At 46.4% G+C, this 17,975-nt stretch overlaps 1 protein-coding gene across 3 annotated transcripts in view; it reads left to right on the top strand.

Annotated features, from left to right (window-relative positions):
- Window positions 1–17,975, top strand: part of DGKG (diacylglycerol kinase gamma) — a 133,191-nt gene that overhangs the window by 4,965 nt on the left and 110,251 nt on the right. For all 3 annotated transcript variants that reach the window (XM_060150242.1, XM_060150239.1, XM_060150241.1), the window contains exons 3-9: window positions 1,850–1,924; window positions 2,633–2,755; window positions 7,211–7,328; window positions 8,876–8,964; window positions 13,194–13,286; window positions 14,846–14,905; window positions 17,399–17,478. In XM_060150242.1, coding sequence (XP_060006225.1) covers window positions 1,850–1,924; window positions 2,633–2,755; window positions 7,211–7,328; window positions 8,876–8,964; window positions 13,194–13,286; window positions 14,846–14,905; window positions 17,399–17,478 — 638 coding nt within the window. The remainder of the gene's footprint in view (window positions 1–1,849; window positions 1,925–2,632; window positions 2,756–7,210; window positions 7,329–8,875; window positions 8,965–13,193; window positions 13,287–14,845; window positions 14,906–17,398; window positions 17,479–17,975) is intronic.

The raw sequence follows: 17,975 nt of genomic DNA, 5'->3' as shown, positions 1-17,975 counted from the left end.
AGCTGCTGCGTTGAGTGTAGACTGTGGGGATGCAAGCAGGAATACCAGTTAGGAGGCTATTAAAATAAGCAAGACAAGAAATGATGGTAACTTGCACCAGGGTAGCAGCATTGCAGGTGGTAAGAAGTGGTTAAATTCTGGATCTATTTGGAAGGTAACACTGGTGGACTGAAGTGAGTCTCAAAATAGTTCTCTCTCTTTCAACTTCCCACCAAGACCCCCTGGCAGTTGGATGCCCAGCCTCTTTGTGAACACTCCCAGTAATGGAGAGTTCACCCAGTACCTTAAAACAGCCGCTCCACCACTGGGGATGACTGTTAGAGAAGGCATCCCTCCCGCACACAAGGCATCTCTAGTCTGCCAGGGAAATTTTCAATACAAAACCTGATTCTGCTCTTCTCTCCCCTCCCCCAACCCAGTGGTGAGGTCAAAATAGGCCAACCCTCAACTCTTCCCTCCCTCCATCCCTCAGCTTACTTCTGCCCTCTATAGCTGACCGGGGCAGCTGACCAGTGGAGTACCAGTTGTACACAATAGGCCTTCAGGTATTTGAAGGTACTATCACATCTTCCCAAAAATCTTCCCCAAGCTCATATTTCCTAATTTCTACACTGTTGCTCATAAGGAAGTTTTAAATCTCCATTCTGGTCAAGCTGTAGTTTGTCAATGCCGTTCTTAAAATATGGCATAGAACTGAACCCACCCCTCCAGGACTCTTTAAGTATTCACATCAGGGAACTAGTTCCTCCTGAAATCTGCCCGCTCTGCTCCCTGAAAATGCCCACCTATTTACACAGCCCAAGATTGAGTCTAATTCTCCATTCCTGAATCACATCGTTTGCTCACATTGAATCTTGGACCCAACTAGTTTCACGAGCTCTTTTCCATTGGAACTTCTGCTGAGCCCTGTTCCCACCATTCTGCCCATTTCCTTATCCCCATCGACCACTTCATCTGCAGTTTTGCAATGGGTTATTTTCTGCTTTAAACGAAATACAATTTTAAAAATCCCTGTTGGGTTTTAGCTTGCTTATTTTGACCCAACATTCTGCCTGGTGAAAGTAGCACCTTTAAACCTTGCTTCAGTTCTCCAACCTGTGTCCCCAAATCAACCTTACTGTGAACATCTTAGATGGTGCCCAAGACATGCAAATGCTTTCTCAGTCCAGTGTGTTTCAGTGGGACTCTCGGGGCACTGATTCATTAGCATCCAACAATTCTGTGAGGTTTTAGATGGAGCCTGGCCTTGGTACCAAACAAAAGGCTCACTCATTAGGCAAACATACCCTTCATGAATTTCCTGTTCCAAGAGTCCTGGACCCAGGACTTGATACAAAGGAAACAAAGGAGATGCCAAAAGGAATCTGAATCATAGTGCCTGAGAAAGGACCAACACAGTGGCTCTATATCCAACTGAAACTGACCCCCAAGGGGTATAGATGAATCCCAAGTTGCTAAAGCTGTGGGAATGAGGTGTGGGAAAAGAGGGAAGAAGTAAGTGCCTTGGTTTGTAAGTATTTGTAGGATCACAAAGAAGGAGGAAACAGGAGTGCTTTCTACGCTAAGTCAAAGCACAGAATAGGGGAAGGAAGGTGGGTCTAGGAGGAGGTCAGTGTTCAGTGAGCTTTCTGCATACCTCTGGCTTATCCACGGTCTGTGTTTCTTGTGAGCTTTGTGGTCAAGGCAGAAATAAAGAGCAAAAACAAATAGTGAGTGCTTGGTGAAATGCCAGTATATTGTACCAGCTGCTTCTCACACTCTGCCCTGCCCATCTTCCCACGGGGTTGGATTTTGAGTCTTGCTTGTAAAAGCACATCTTCAGTTGGCTTCTCTCCTTGATGTTTTCTAGGAGATGGATCGTATTGTCAACCAGATGCTACACATTGCCCAGTATCTCGAGTGGGATCCCACGGAGCTAAGGCCTGTGAGTTTCCAAAAGCAAGGGGTGACTTTCCAGTGAGCTTCCGAGATGAGAGTGGGACTTGGAAACACATGTTTACGGTGCAGGCTGTCCCAGATCATCTTCTTAGAGGTGACTTCTCTGGGTCCTACACCTTGATCTCCCACTTCCCTGATAGGAAAGATTAGAGGCGGCAGGGGAAAGTATAGACTAATTCAAATAATAATACCTAATAATACTCCCTAACGCTTTCACCAAAGCTAAATTTTTATAACAGGAGCTCAGAGATCAGAGAATTTAGAGCTAGAAAGACTTTTAAAGATTTTTCTCAATCATTAGATAACATTAATAATAATAATTACATTGGGGGCTCCTCTGAGTCCGATATAATATTTAGCGTTTTATATACATTTTCTCTAATCTTCACTACCATGCTGCAAACATAGCAATACTAGTTCCAGTTTACAGATGAGAAAAGCAGAATCCAGAGAGTTGGGGTGGCTTGTCGAAGGCCACACAGGTCAGGGCAGAGCCAGGCCTGGACCCCTGTTCTCCTCACCCCCATTTGCTCCCTCAATGCTCTACTCACTCCGAATCAGAGGGGAAAGGGGTAAAACACAAGCCAGAAAACATAGAACAGAAGAGAAAGAAAAGGGCAGGGTGGGCGGGGCAGGGGTGGGGCAGAGAAGTCGAAGAGGAAAGTGGACAGTGGTTGCTCTATGGATTCCACAGATATTGAAGGAGATGTTACAAGGGATGGACTACGACCGGGATGGCTTTGTGTCTCTCCAGGAGTGGGTCCACGGAGGGATGACCACCATCCCATTGCTCGTCCTCCTGGGCATGGACGACTCTGTAAGTTGCAAGCTTGAGATCAAAGACCTCTCACCTTTCAGAAACATCAGGTTCCATGTGGAAGTTAATATCCTTGGCTTCTGCCCCAGACTTCCCAATGGACAGCCCGTATGCTCTAGGCCAGCCCAAAAGTCCTCTCTTTTTACCTATTAGTGCCTGAAACATTATTCATTCGTTTGACAGACGTTTACTAAATTATTACTAAATAAAGATACTGTTCTAAGGGATACGAGGGAACACAGATACAATATTCACCCACCGGAAACTTACGCTCAACCAGGCAAAGGGCAAAAAATATTCAGGGAAGAATTCCATCTTTTTCACAAATTAGGTTTAAAAATGCTAAGAGAGTTGGGGAAGGAAGGAAGGAAAGGAAGAAAGAAAGGAAAAAATACTGATTTGTTGTGAGGCAGAGGGCGTTCAATAATAATATCTTTTTTTTTTTTTGGTACGCGTGCCTCTCACTGTTGTGGCCTCTCCCGTTGCGGAGCACAGGCTCCGGACGCGCAGGCTCAGCGGCCATGGCTCACGGGCCTAACCGCTCCGCAGCATGTGGGATCTTCCCGGACCAGGGCACGAACCCGTGTCCCCTGCATCGGCAGGCAGACTCGCAACCACTGTGCCACCAGGGAAGCCCATAATAATATCTTATTTAACAATCAGAACAACCAGATAAGGTAGATTTTTTTTAACCCATTTAAACAGATGGAAAACTGAGATTCTGAGTCCGAAGAGGAAAAAGAATAGCCAGCATTTATTTGTACTTGACTCCAAAGAAACTGCACTTTCGAACATCTCACACTTAGGAGTGAGACCAGTGGAAGAAACTTTGGAGGGTGTTTGCCCTGGCTCTGAAGGATGTGTGGGATTTTGATATCCCATTCTTGAGATAAAGATAAAGACCTAGGATATTTGATCTGGCTCTGGAGGATGGGTATGATTTGGCTGGTAGAAGAGAGAGTTTGTAGCTTGATCAAAGACCCACATGAAAGAAAATTCAGGGTGTTTTAGAGAAACCTCCCAGTTTTGATCAGAGTAGGGAATACATGTAGAGGCTTAATGTGAAATCACTGGCATCTGACCTGGTCTGCTTATTTACCATGAAAGTAGCTTCCATACATGAGGTAGGGAAGATTAGAACTAAAAGTACAAATGGTGACATTAGCGTTTACCGGTACAGTCACACGGGTTGTAAGACAATACCTCTTCAAGATTACTGAAATGTCAAAGATAGGGACAGAACAACAGGTTCATTTGGGTTAGCCTCTAGCTGATGTTGTTGCCTGTGCTGTGTCCATCTGACAGTTCTGCAATTCAGGACTAAAGCTGAGCCCTCATCTCCAACCCTCAAGGACTAAGAATCCTGCAATCATCTCATAGCGTGTCCAGCTCTTTCCAAGTGCTAAAGAGAAATCAATGAACCAGGATCTCCTTTTTCCTTATAACCCTAGAAGGTCAGAGCTGGAAGAGAACTTGGTGCTCCCTGGTCTGTCCCCTTCCTTTTTCATACCAAGGACCAGAGAGGTAAAGGCACTTGCCCATGGACACACACCTAGTTAGTACCAGAAGCCATCTTCCATATTCACTAACAGCAGACTTCTCATGCAGTGATTTCTTACCAAGAACCTACTGTGTGCATGAACCCACGTGAGCTAGGACCTGGGGGTGCTCAGATAGGTTAGGTATACTTTCTGCTATCAAGGCTCAAGATTATAGCTGAATCAAAGTGAAAGTTCTGCCTGAGTGCTGTCTAATGCACCTGTTTTTTCTCTGAAACATGGAAATAGAGATGGGACATTTTAATCACAAGGAACCAATTTCTAGTTCTGTTTCCTATTTTGGACTTGTTGAGTCCAAAGTGCCACCAACTCTTTGCTTGGAGGGGATCCACTGTTTTATGGCTGGAAGAGGGAGAGGCATTATTTCTTCAGCATTCTCCCCAGTGTCTCCCCCTGATGCCAAATCAGCCTTGTATTAAAACCATACTTTACCTCAGGAATAATGCAAACAAAAAACAAATGTGCATTTGGTTTTTATTAATTGAAATTTTATGCATTTATTTGAAAATAGGCACTAAATTGTATGTTTTCACATTAATAGTTGGGGTTCTAGGGAAAGCGTTCCTCGATGTCTTAAAAGCCACCTTGCTTGTTTGGCTTTTTTCAAAACCCACATGTGGCCACTGAAAAGTCTGGGGATCTCTGAATGGCATGTATGAGAAACAGTCTGTCTCCCAAGGGAACTGCAGTCTCAACCCAAAACCTGGCATGCATAAGGAACGTTACTCCTACGCCCTGCAGCCGCCAACGTGCAGAAATAAAGGAGCCACATGATGGTGCTATAACCCAAGCAGAAATGTTACTTTATCCCAAGTCAGGGTCCCTTTGCTTCTTACCCTGTATCTATGAAAATAGCTGACTCTCCCTTGCTCAGATACTAATTGATTTTGCCAATAAAGGTATTTCAGGTCAAATGACCATCCCTTGGGCTGGATGAAGAAGGAGCTGGGTCTGCTAAGAGTGCTGTAATTTCCCTTCTGTCCATGAAGGAAAACCCTGGTCTGTGGAGGTACAAGAGAGGCATGGAAGGAGCATGGGCTCCGAGGCCAGCAAGAGCCCCCAGTGTGACTACGGGCTCAGCTTGGTCACTTACTATTTGTGTGGTCTTGGGCTATTTATGTAACTTCTATGAGTCTTTGCTTCTTCATTTCTAGAACGGGTCTAAATCTACCTCCTTACATGTAGGAAAGCACTCTACTTATTTTTGTGTCCCCTACTGCCTAGCACGGAGTAGGAACTTAATAAATGTTTTCATTTTCAATGTGTCGGCCACTGGATTAGGGTCCTCACTTATAGTATTTCACTTAATTTTTACAAAAATCCCTTGAGGTCAATGTTTGTCAAAGGAATGAATGAATAGATATTTAAGTGGGTCATTTAATCAGTTAGTGAACCCATTTACTAAAGTAGAAGCCATTAGATAAAAAGGCTTTAATTCTGTAAGACTCAGGTTTTGGAAGAAGCAGGGTTTTGAGGTGGTAAGAAGAAAATAACGTATCCTGGCCCCAGGAGGAGACCAGTATTTGAAAAAGCATGTGGGCTCCTCTAGAGACCGTTAGCAGAAGAGTTGAGCACAGGAATGGGTCTGGCCACTATGACCAACCCATACCAGAGGGACACAGAAGTAAGAAGTGGGTTTCGATCCAGCACTTTGGACTCCATGTACCTGACTCTCAATCCTTACCACCTTACAGTACTTTTTACTACCCTTAACAACAGCCCAAGAGTGTTACTCTTTTTTGTTTTTTGAGTGTTACTCTTTTGATGGAGCCTATGACAAAAGGTCAAGGATACCATACCTGGAGGGATGCCCCTGAAGCCACAGTCTCCAGCAAGCCTGTGCTCCCAGGGGCTAGAAGGTGGGAGCTTTGGTGTCCAAGGAGGGTGTGTGATTATGTGAGGCTTGGCTTATCTGGTAGATAGAAGGAATTTGCTCCCAAGCCAAGTCAGGGGGAAATGACTTAACCCTCTTTCTGTCTCTGTCTCTTTGCTGTTTTATCTGTGCACAGAAAGGAGGTGATGAGAGGAGTACATTGTTTTTACTAAGCTAATTTTTTCTGATTACAAAACTAGTACCTCCTCACTGTAGAAAATTTGGAAAATACAGAAGAAAGTAGAAATTAGAGAATAAAATAAATCCATAGTGCTGCTAGCTATAGCTAACCTCTGTTAACAGTTTGGTGATGTTTTTTCCCCGTACAACATATCATTGTATAAAACTGAGATCATAATATATCATCAAATTTGCATTCTGTTTTTTTCCCTTAGAACTTAGTATCATGAGCACATTCCCAAACCATTCAATGTTCTTATAAATATGTTTTTGATGGCCACTTAACATTAAATCATACAGATGTACCACAAACCTTTTGGTCATTTTGAGGCCTTTAGGATATTTTCAGTTATTTTAAATAATGCTGGGTTAAACATCTGACAGAGCACAAAAATGCTCATCTATCTTTCAAAAATGATTTCTTTAGGATAGAATCCAAGAAAGGAAGTTTATAAGTTGAAGGTTGTAAACATTTAAAGGATAGATAGATGGGTGATAGATAGATGATAGATCGTTATAGATAATAGATGATTGATAGGTAATAGATGATTAATAGATGATTGAAAGAAAGAAAGAAAGATTGTTCTGATTTCCACTCCCCCCACCACATACTCTACTCAGATGGCCCTAATTTTTAATATTTGCTTATTTTAGAAAATACACACAAAGAATTTTGATTTGCATTTCTATTAAAATAATCTTTACAACAGTAAAATAAGTGAATAACAAAATAAATTTGTGAATACATGAATAACAAAATAAATTTGTTTTCCAAATATGAGAAGAGACTCTTTTTAGAAAGAGTGGGGCTGCCTGCATCTCATTCCCTTGCTGTCCCCGCAGGGCTCCAAGGGGGACGGGAGGCACGCCTGGACCATGAAGCATTTCAAGAAACCAACCTACTGCAACTTCTGCCATGTCATGCTGATGGGCGCTCGGAAGCAAGGCCTGTGCTGCATTTGTGAGTAAACTTCCTTCAAATCCCTTTTCCCAGGAACTGTCTTGCTCTATATATGATTGAGCCATTCCCAGAAAAGTTTAGGCATCTCTGCTTCCTAGCTTGAGGGATTTGCCATATTATTCCAACAGCAGAAAATAAAGCAAAACTTCCATGTCCTATTTTTGTTCTACCCAAGTCAAAGGGACAAATATTATCCTATTAGAGTCTCGTCATAGGCCACTGACTGCCTAGAAAAAGTTATTAAGGTTCAAATGTAGTTAAAGAGCATCTCATAATAATTTCAATAGAGTTTTGCTAGTGAATGTTTTGGTTGGTCAGAAGAACCTGTTTGTTTATTTTTAATTAATAAGCAACTGTATTCATATATACAATGGAATTAAAATTATCCATTTGTTTGACTTTATAATCTATTTAGTAAAGTCAGATTGGAGAGGAGAAAAAAACACACATGGAAAAGGAAGGAGGGAGACTGGAAAGGAGGACAGAAGAAAGAGATGGAGGAGAAGGAAGAAAGAAGGGGTCATATAGAAAAGAGGGTGGGTTTGCAGAGCAGGAAGAGAAGGGAGGGGCTGCAGCAAGAAGGCTTTGTAGGGCCCAGGCTGCGTGGGTGCAGAATCCTGCCCCCCACCTCAGGATGCAGACAGCAAGCACTCAGCCTGAACCCTCCAGGGACTGGGGAGCTGCTGCGGCAGCGAGGGCCGTTGGGTACGGGGCGGGTCACCAAAATGTTTTATCTGCCATGCACACAGGAGCCAGGCAGCAGGCAACCTCAGCCACAAAAGTCATCGTAGCAGAGCTGGGCCCAGTGTCTACCAAGAGCAAGCATCAGCAGGCAAAAGTAGGGGCCCACCTGTCTTTCCAGCACCTATTTCAAATCCAGCTCTCACCCACTTTTCATAGGCCCAGCCTCATTCCTAGTACGTTCTAGGCCTGTTGGCACAGTAGTAAACAGTAACAACAGCAGTCATTTGTGGAATAGCTGTTCTGACCCGCACACGTGGTGCTTTATACAAATTATGTAATGCTGCAAAGAGAAAGCAATCTTCTTCCCATTTTGTAGAAAACCCTGAATTTCAGAGCGGTGAAGGAACTTACCCTAGATTGTGTGGGTAGTTACAAAGAGCAGAGCCAGAGTTCAGGCTCAGGCCTTCCTGTCTCCAGAGTTAGGAAGACCCCGGCCTTGCTATCCACGCCCCAACATCCTGACATTCAGTACTGTGGCGTTGGCATAGCCAGGATGACTCCTCACTCCCCTTAAGCGGAAAGCACCTTTCTGGGGATGTCTTCCTGCTACGTTCACCACCCGCGGTGGAAGGCAGTGTGGTAGGGGGGAGGGTGCAGGAGCATGTCTGGGAGATAGTCATGGACTCTTCTCAGTGAACAACTGGAGACTTGAATTGCCATTAGGCAAGGCCAGCTCCATATGTCCCCTGCCCCTGACTGGCCACGCAGAGGGAGGCAGGGCCTCAGCTGGGGTGGGGGGCAGGGGGATGGCTGACCTTCCCTACGTGGTCACTCACCGTCACTTTTCTTATTTTTATTTTCAGACTGTAAATACACCGTCCATGAACGCTGTGTATCCAAAAACATTCCTGGGTGTATCAAAACGAACTCAAAAACCAAAAGGGGAGGAGAGGTTGGTGATACCTATTGCCTTCTTCTCCTGCATGCTGTGTCCCAGGCAACATGTCCATCTCCACAGATTCCTGGGCAGGAAGGGGCTTTGGGAGCTTTATACAGTCCCTTCTCTGCCTTGAGGAGCACCCTTAAACCATCTTGTCCATCCATCAATCCATTTAGCATCTCCCTGGTGCCCACCGTGTGCCCGATCCTGTGCCAGGGGGTATACAGGTTAAAAGGTGGTCCTCAGCCTGGAGGACTGTGCAGTCTAGTGGGAGGAGACAGGCATGTAAGCGAAGCGCAAAGTAGCGAGCTGTGCAGTAGCGATAGGGCTGTGTGGGACATACAGTTGAGGCACCAAGGGTGGCGGACAGGGAAGGTTTCACCAAAAAGATGGCATTTGAGTTGTGTCTTGAACCCAAATCAGCGGGATTTCATAAGGAATCAAGGAGGACAAGGCACCCCAGGCTGGAGAAGCCTCAAGTGTGAAGGCATGGAGACGCGGCTTATTATCGGATCTGTACTTGGTTCCGTGTGACTGGGAGAGAGGATGCTTAGAAGGAAGCGGCGGGAGATGTGCTGCAGAACTGGTGAGATCCAGGTCTTGTGAGGCCAGCTGAGGACTTGGGAAGGGGTTTCATGTGTAGCTAAGGGGCCGTTGAAGAGCTTTGAGTACATGAGGAGGTGTTTGGGTTTGCAGATTAGGTTAATTGCTCTGACCATGGTGCCAGAGAGAGATCAGATCAGAGGGGATTGAAAAAAACTTTTCCAACAGTTCAGGCAAGAGTTAATGCTGCCCTAGGGCCTGACTGGGGTGGCGTCTGCACTCACCCACTATGCTTTGCTATGTCTGCAGTAGCACAGTGATGGCTGTGTCTGTGCTGAGTGAGTGTCCCCCAGCCATGCCGGTTGTTGAGTGTTTTGGCTGTCCCACTGGCTAAGGTGGAAGACATAAAGGGAGAGTCTGAGAGATAATTTGGAAGGTCCTACCACAAGGACCTGGTGACAATCGTGTAGGGGATGAGAGAGGGAGAGAGGTTGGAAATGGCTACCAGGTTTCTAAGGTGGCCATTGTCTGGTACCATTCACTGAGTCTGGAAATAGACTCTTCTTCAAATTAGCAGGGGAAAGGCACTCCGAGTTCCTGCAGAGGGAAAACCCCATTGAGGAATCTGAGTCAGGAGATGGTTAGCAGGTGGGAGTGGTATCCAGCCCTCCCCTAGTAGGACTCCGAGAGAGAAGGGCACCTCCAGGGACACGCATGCATGCCTGTGAGACGCCGTGTGGCCTCTTGTCTACGCCTTCCGTACCACACCCATACACACACCGTTCCATGTCCATGCCTTTCACCAGGACATATGGTGCACCTCCTGGGCTCAGGCCCTAAGCCTGCACTCCTGCCATTGCCACACTTGGAACAGAGGGAGACCTCTGAGGGCCCAGCAGGGCACATTCACGACCTTCTGAGTCTCCAGAGGCAACCTAAGTCTTTAACCGTCTCTTCTGATCCTGGAAGAGGATGGAGAAGGTAACGTGGTGTTGGGAGACTACCGTGGACTTGGAGTCAGGAGACCTGGCCATGAGTCCCTGCTTGGCCACTTACCTTGGAACCTAGGACCAGTTACTTAACCTCTCTGCAGCCTCATATTTTTTCTCTGTAAAGTAAAAATAATAATAATCTCAGAACAAATTCATTGTGACCATGTAGATGACAAATTGATTAGCAAACTGAGTTCTTTATACCCTCAGGGGTGAATGGCAGAAGGAGAAACTACAAAGTACATGTGACACATCTTCTAGAGCAACAGTTTTACCAAAAATCTTTTGGAAGGAGGACACAGTAACTTAACTGATAAGTAATTTAAAACTTTTACCTAATACAGACATGGATGGTGTCATGCAGATATTCCATGTGTTTTTAATATTGTGCTTGCAGTTGGCACTTCAGGCTATGTCCCCACGTTCCCCCAGAGTCCATATCCACCCCTTCCGCTATTCAGGATACCCTGGTGAAAAATTTTTTGAGGAGTTCTATAGAATTCCCGGGGGACTTAACTGAGGGCTCAGACCCCCAGAATTTGGTGTTATGGGTCGCTTTGCATTTATAGTCACACACGTACACATGCATTCACACCTGCTTCCCAAGTTCCTGGGCTGCTTCAGGGGCATGTCCTGGCCAAGAGGCAGGTACAACACGCTCTCCAGGAAACAGATGTGAAAGCTGCTGGCTGATGACCCACACTAATCCCTTGGGGCTTTCTCTCTAACTTCCTTCCTGAGTGCTTCTCAACCTTGGCTGCATGTGATAATCACTCAGTGTGCTCTAAAACATACTAATGATGGGTCTCATCCCCAGAGACTCTAATTTATTTTGTCTGGAGTGAGGACTGGGCATTAGGACTTCTAGATGCCGGCCAGGTGGTCCTGAGGGGCTGCTAAGGCTGAGAGGCACCGGCCCATAGAAGACAGAGGGGGAAGGGATTCCCCATCAGGGGCACCCCCCCAAGGGCCAGGACTGTGCCAGGAAGGCCCTTCCAAATGTGCTGTCTCGTTGAATCCTCCCAGAAAACCCAGAGGTGGGGCATTTGATGCCAATTTCTGCAGATGAAGGACCTGAGACTCAGAGAGGTCCAGGAACTGGCCAAAGGTCACCCCGCTGCAAAGTGGAAGATCAATGACTCCAACCAGTTTTGTCTGTAGCCCAAGCCCTGCTGCGTTTCCCTGCACCCCACTGCCTTCCAGAAAAGGGCACACACAAATACATCCCTTTGCAAAGAGTTCCGGTGACACACAGATGAACTGCAAGACGAGATGCTCAGAGGCTTGACTGCCGGGGGGGGGGGGGGGGGTGAACTGTTCAAAGAGCAGGCAAAGTGGCTTTCCATCCACCTCGATTAGCATGATAGAGGTTAGGTAGGGAGTGACCACACTGGTGCAGTTCAGCAAAGCAGCCTGGCATCCAGAAGTGCACCCACTAAACAGGAACCAACCCTCTCTGGCCTCCCCGCTCCCTGCGCTCCTCCCCGACCCTTCTCCTCAGGCCCAGGGCCCTGGGATGCGGTTCTGCAGCCTTCCCTGGTATCCTTCACTTCCCTCCTGCAGGGGACGCAGCATGCGTGGGTGGAAGGGAATTCCTCTGTCAAGTGTGACTGGTGCCACAAAAGTATCAAGTGCTACCAGAGTGTCACCGCGCGGCACTGCCTGTGGTGCCGGATGACGGTGGGTTGGCGCCCAGGGCAGTCCTGCTGCTTTTCAGTGTGGTTTTTTGCTCAAGCATCCTGCCAGAGGGCATGAGCAGAGCTACGTGGGCAAAGCTAGAGAGGGAGCCTAGAGCCCCTGTTCAGTGCCCTAAGTCTAACTGCCTCCAGTAAATCACCAAGATGCCCAGAGGGAGGGCACCCCCCAGGGCTGCTTAAGAAGAAGCTGACCAGTCTGCTCTCTTTGTGGCCAGGCAGCTGTGAGCAGCAGGCTGGACCATTAACTTCCTTCGCCTGGGTGTTGTCTGGGCCGGGGGCACTGACAGAGTGGGAGAGGAATTAGATACTCAGTCACCTGCATCAGAGGAAGGCATACTCCTGACAGCAACCCCACTGCCTGGACAAGAGGCCTGTGCCCACTGCCATCATCCATGACAAATGTCCACTTCCTCCTTGGACACCTGGAGCTGCCTGACCTGCCTTCCAAAGCAGACTCAGTGCCGTGTCTTGTCCCCTTGACTGGGTATCGGCCTCAGAAAGGACGTGTCAGACTGCAGAACTCTTAAAATGCAGAGGTCGAGTCATGGGGTTCATCTCCAGCCTCTCATGGGTTTGTTCAACAAGATCTCCTTCCTTCCAGTGTCTCAGAGCGTAGGGAGCAAATATCCCATGGGGGCTCTGGAATCCACGTGGGGGTGCTATACAGACAGGCCACAGGCCTGCTCGGGACCGTTTTGCTCCAGCTGCCATGGGCAGCACTTGGTCTCCTTTCTCTGCCCACAGCAGACTTGGCACCCATAACCAAGCACAGACACCGGTACAGACTACACACCACAGACACCGGTACACACTACACACCACAGACACCGGTACACACTACACACCACACACGCACTCTTTCTCTCTCTACTTTACTGTGAAAGCCAGCAGTGCATCAGGATTTAGAGGAGCACTAGGCAACCTGCCTCCCTAGTAAATTTCTGAACCCTCACACTTGACATTTCCTTGATCACTTTCACTTAACTCTCATCTTCATTTTTTCCTCCAGTTTCACCGCAAATGTGAATTGTCAACTTTGTGTGACGGTGGGGAGCTCAGAGACCATATTTTGCTGCCCACGTCAATATGCCCCATCACCCGGGTAAGTGCTGCCACCCCGATGGGGCTCTGGCTCCCCTGCAACCCCAGCTCATGTTTCAGATGCAGGCAGCATTCAGACAGTCACACCCCTCCGAGGGCTCCCTCAGCAACTCTTAGGATTTGTGTTTTCAGCCCAAGTTTAAAAGAGGTCAGTGCTGCACAGTCAGATTGTCCGGGAAAACTTCCCTGACTAAAATGATTCCAACCGCTGGCCACCCAGAATGCTCTGAAATGGCCCAGCAAGGAAAGTGCATTCATTCTAAGCACCTTGCAGGCAGATCACATATATGGAACCTCAGTGAACACCTGTGCACAGCTAGGCTTCCCAGGCCTCCCTTGTCCCTGTCACCCTGTCTCCTGTGTCCAAACATGGACCTCCCTCTGCCTTGAAGATTTCCACTTGGGTGTCACAGCCCTTCTTGGACATGAAAGATGCAAACGTAAACTCTATTTATCCCCATCTGAAACTTTCTCTGTCTCCTGTGTTGAAGACCCCTCTTTCAAGCCAGGCACCAAACACCTTAACTGTCCTCCTTCCATGTTAAAGATGCTGCTGAGTTCCACTGATTCCTCACATCTCACCCTGGACTTGACCATCTTCTTTCTTATTAAAAACTAAAGAAAAAAACCCACCACTTTAAAAACTATTTGGCAGTATCTACTAAGTTGGAAATACACAAACTATGACTCAATAATTGCCCTCCCGTGAGAAATACGAGCCTTTATTCCACCAGAAGACATGTCCGGGAATGTTCCTATCAACTTTATTCATAACAGTCAGGCACTGGAAGCAAGCTAAATGACCACTGACAAGAGAATAGGTAAATAAGTTGAGGCAGATTAGTATAATGGAATACTGCATTGCAATGGAAAACAACCATGCTTAGATGCAAAAATATGGATAATCCCCAAAATATAATGCTGAACAAAAGAACCTAGACTCAGAAAAGATATGGTCTATGATTCCATTGATATGAAATTCAAAAGCCAGGCAAAACCAATAAGGTGTCAGGAGTCACAACAGAATTACGCCGGAAGAGGCAGTAGTTACGAGGGCATATACGTATGCAGAAATTCACAGAACTGTAGATTTAAATTTGAGCATTTTACTATATGTGACATTAAACCTCAATGAAATGAATAATAAACATTGAAAAAACAAACAAACAAAATAGGACATATGACTTAGGATTACATCATTTAGGTAGTGCTTAACAGAGAAACCAGATCTGAAACCTTGCTTCTCAAAGCTCAGGCTTCTAAATCAACAAAGTAGATTTCTGCCCATTTCAGTGTTTCCTCTGAAACACTGTGTCCCTTCCAGTGTCTCGAAGTTAAAGTCAGGGCAAGTGATGACAACTGCCTGGAGAGTCCTTGAGAAACCCAAAGGGAACATTTCTTTTTTTACGTCCAAAGTCCCACTTTGAAAAACTCCTCCCTACACTATATTGGTTTTCTATTCTCTTCCTTTATATTAACCATTTGTTTTTCTTCTGATTTCCTTTTTTGTAGTAGGCATTTTGTTTTTCAAAAGATGCTTGTCTTTCCTCTCTTTTATAGGACAGGCAAGATGGGAAGTCTGACGGTAGCGTGTCAGCCAAGGACGAACTTGTAACGCAGGTACCTCGGCAAGCCCCAAATCTACTCACTCGTTCTAAGCTGGTCCAAGGCTGTGGAGGGGAGAACAGGATTTGGCTTCTAGAGAAACACATCTCAACATCTGCTTTCTTATCTGATTGATTATATCACACAGGACACTGTATTTCCAGCCTCTGGGGTTACCTTTGACAACCACACTGTAGGCAAGTGGTGCGAAGGGAGGTTGGTTGATCCCGTGGCTGGCCGAACTGGCTTTATCACCTTTTTAGGAACACAGTGCATGGAACTTCATTATGCATACTCCCTGAATAATAACAAGAATGTGACTTAAAGGTAGACAAGTAGGTTTTCCAGGACTGCCAAGCTGTCTGCAGAACGTGATCTGCCAGAACAGAGTTAACTAGATCCAAAAGTTCTTCTTCATCCTTAAACGTATATTTCAGAACTCGTTTTTTTAGCTGGATCCACCAATGAACTTTTCTTTGTGCCTTTCACAAAGTTCCAGGGAATGCAGGAAAGGCAGCCTGGTGAGGTAGAACAAGTACCAGAAAAGGAAATAGCACACTGGGGCCTTCTCCTCTGCCTCTGAACCTTAAGTTTCCTTGTTTGAAAGGGGGGGCGTAGCAATCCCTGCACTGCCCACCTCCCATAGATGCTCCTAGATTCAATGAGAACATGTAGATGAGTGTAAAACATAAGCAATGGTGCTTAATGTGGGAAAGCTCTAGACACCTTGAAAGGGAGAAAGTCAGATGGAGCACGCACACACACACACACACACACACACACACACACACACACGGCGCAGGTATGTCAGTTGTTTACAGCTGGCATCTATCTGGTTATCCTGCATCTGTTCTGATTGGGCAGTGCCCATGCTATACAGGTTGTTAAAACATTTTGGATATCACCCCCAGAGATAAAGAATTACTCCTTAAGCTCCAAGATGCTTCTGGGTTTCACACAAATAATCACTCTTGGCAGATGAGAAAATTCCTAAAATTTATAAAGGATGCTGCTGTCCATTTCAAACAATATGGCCCTGTGTTTGGTGAATTTTTAGCGTGCAATCTGGAAAAGTAGGCATTAGATAGTGAATATGGAGCAAAGCTGCATCTCTATCGGTGTGTCCTTCTGCTGAAGATACAGGTATTTATCGAGTGCCCACTCTTGTATCTGGGGCAATGGGGCCCTTGGTAGAAAGGTTATACACACACACGCCCTGCTCCTGAGGCATTAAAATCCATTTGATGTTTTGTGATATTTACCTGAGAAAATAAAAAATAAAGACATATACAAATAAATGATAACAAAAGAAACCCAGAAGATATTATTGGGTTGGCCAAAAAGTTGGTTCTGGTTTTTCATAAGACCTTATGGAAAATCCAGAACGAACTTTCTGGCCAAACCAATATATGCTTCAAGTGCAATAGCTTTCGTTGCAATGATCAAGGAAAACTTCATAGAGGCAGTAGCTCTTGAATCGGGCCCTGAGAATGAGGAGTTCTTTTTTAAGAGGTTGCAAAGAAGGAAGTGGGCATTCAGGAGGAGAAGAAACCAGTGTGAGCAGCCCCAAAGGGTGGGAATTAACTCCCTAGAAGGTACGAGCCAGGCTTGGCTGGAACTGCAGTGAAGGTTAGAGTAATTAAGAGAGAACAGTAGATTGGGGCTGCACTTAAATGCCTTGCATGCCAGCTTAGGAGATCTGGATTTTATCCTCTGGGTAACGAGACGTCTTTAAAGGTTTCTGAGCAGGAGTGGTATGACTAGTGATGTCCTGGGAAGGAACTGCATGGGGGCAGCATACAGGACTTCCCCTGAGGTGGGCAAGGCCCGAGCAGTGTGGGCACTGTGGCAGCTGCTGGAGATAAAGAGACATTCCAGGGGAAGAATTGGCAGGTCAGGGTCTTCCCTGTGTGCCTGGATGAGTAGTAACAGTAGCCAGGAGACAGGGCCAGTTTTGTGGGGAAAGAAGATAGGTCAGGTTTGGAGCGTGTTCTGGTGAGACATCTGGCTGAATGTACCCCCTGGACAGTGAGAAATGTGGAACCAGAGCTCAGGAGGAAAATGGGGGCTGGAAATGTGGATATGGAAGGTACTGGGGTGGAAGTATAGTTAACTCCATGGCTGTTACTTTATTTACGTGTAGGCCGATGGCCCTGGCTTTTAAGATCATAATCAGTTGTATCCCTCACAAAATCTAATCTCGTGCTGTGGGCACCGTGCCACACCATTGTGAGTAATTTGAAGTTGTAATGCCATTGCCCCATCTCTGATCCCAACTTCAAACGCTTGTCACCATTAACACTACCTAAAGGCCATTAGGCTGGAGACACTCAGCTGTTTAATCCCTCAGAAAACTCAGCCAGTGGACCAGCACCTTACTGCCTCCTGACCTCCTCTCCTCCGTGCCTGGAACTGCTTCTCTCCCAGGAGCTGCCTTAGCATCCACTCTCATCGCATTCTTCCTACTGGCTGAAACAGAGCTAATTTCTTTTTCTTTTGCCTTTTAAGTATAAGATCATCCCCACCCCGGGTACCCACCCTCTGCTGGTTTTGGTGAACCCCAAGAGTGGAGGGAGACAAGGAGAAAGGTATGTTCTCTTCTTTTCCGAGATGGAGAGGCTAGGCCAACTGTAACCAAGGGGGCTGTGGACATGGCAGACCTGTGGTCCAATCCCAACCCTACCACAGACCGCTTGATGACCTGGTCCAAGGGACTTAATGTCCTTATGCCTTGGTTTCCTCCTCTGTAAAACGGAGGTAATAATCGTTTCTCCTCCCACAGGGGTTTCGTGAACATTAAAATAGACACAGTGCTAGCCTAGGGCCTGTCACGTGGGCCATTATTATGGCTCCCAGAATCAGACCAAGTTCTGAGACGTCCGTTAACTTCCCAGCCTTGCAAGTCTTTTCTTGATTTAAGAGACGTGGCAGAGGCACCTGGTTGAGACCTCCTGGCCTATCCCACCCTTGAGAAAGCAGGGCACCGTCTCATCAGTGAAGGAAACGCCCAGTCAGTGGGAAGCCCCAAGAGAAGGGGAGGGGAGGGGTGGCAAGGGGCAGAGCAGCTCTGCCTCCCAGTGTTCAG

The sequence above is a fragment of the Lagenorhynchus albirostris genome, chromosome 5 (assembly GCF_949774975.1).
Source record: "Lagenorhynchus albirostris chromosome 5, mLagAlb1.1, whole genome shotgun sequence".
In the NCBI taxonomy this organism is placed as follows: Eukaryota; Metazoa; Chordata; class Mammalia; order Artiodactyla; family Delphinidae; genus Lagenorhynchus; species Lagenorhynchus albirostris.
The sequence above is the reverse complement of the archived record's forward strand: the minus strand, read 5'-3'. Positions and strand labels throughout refer to the sequence as shown.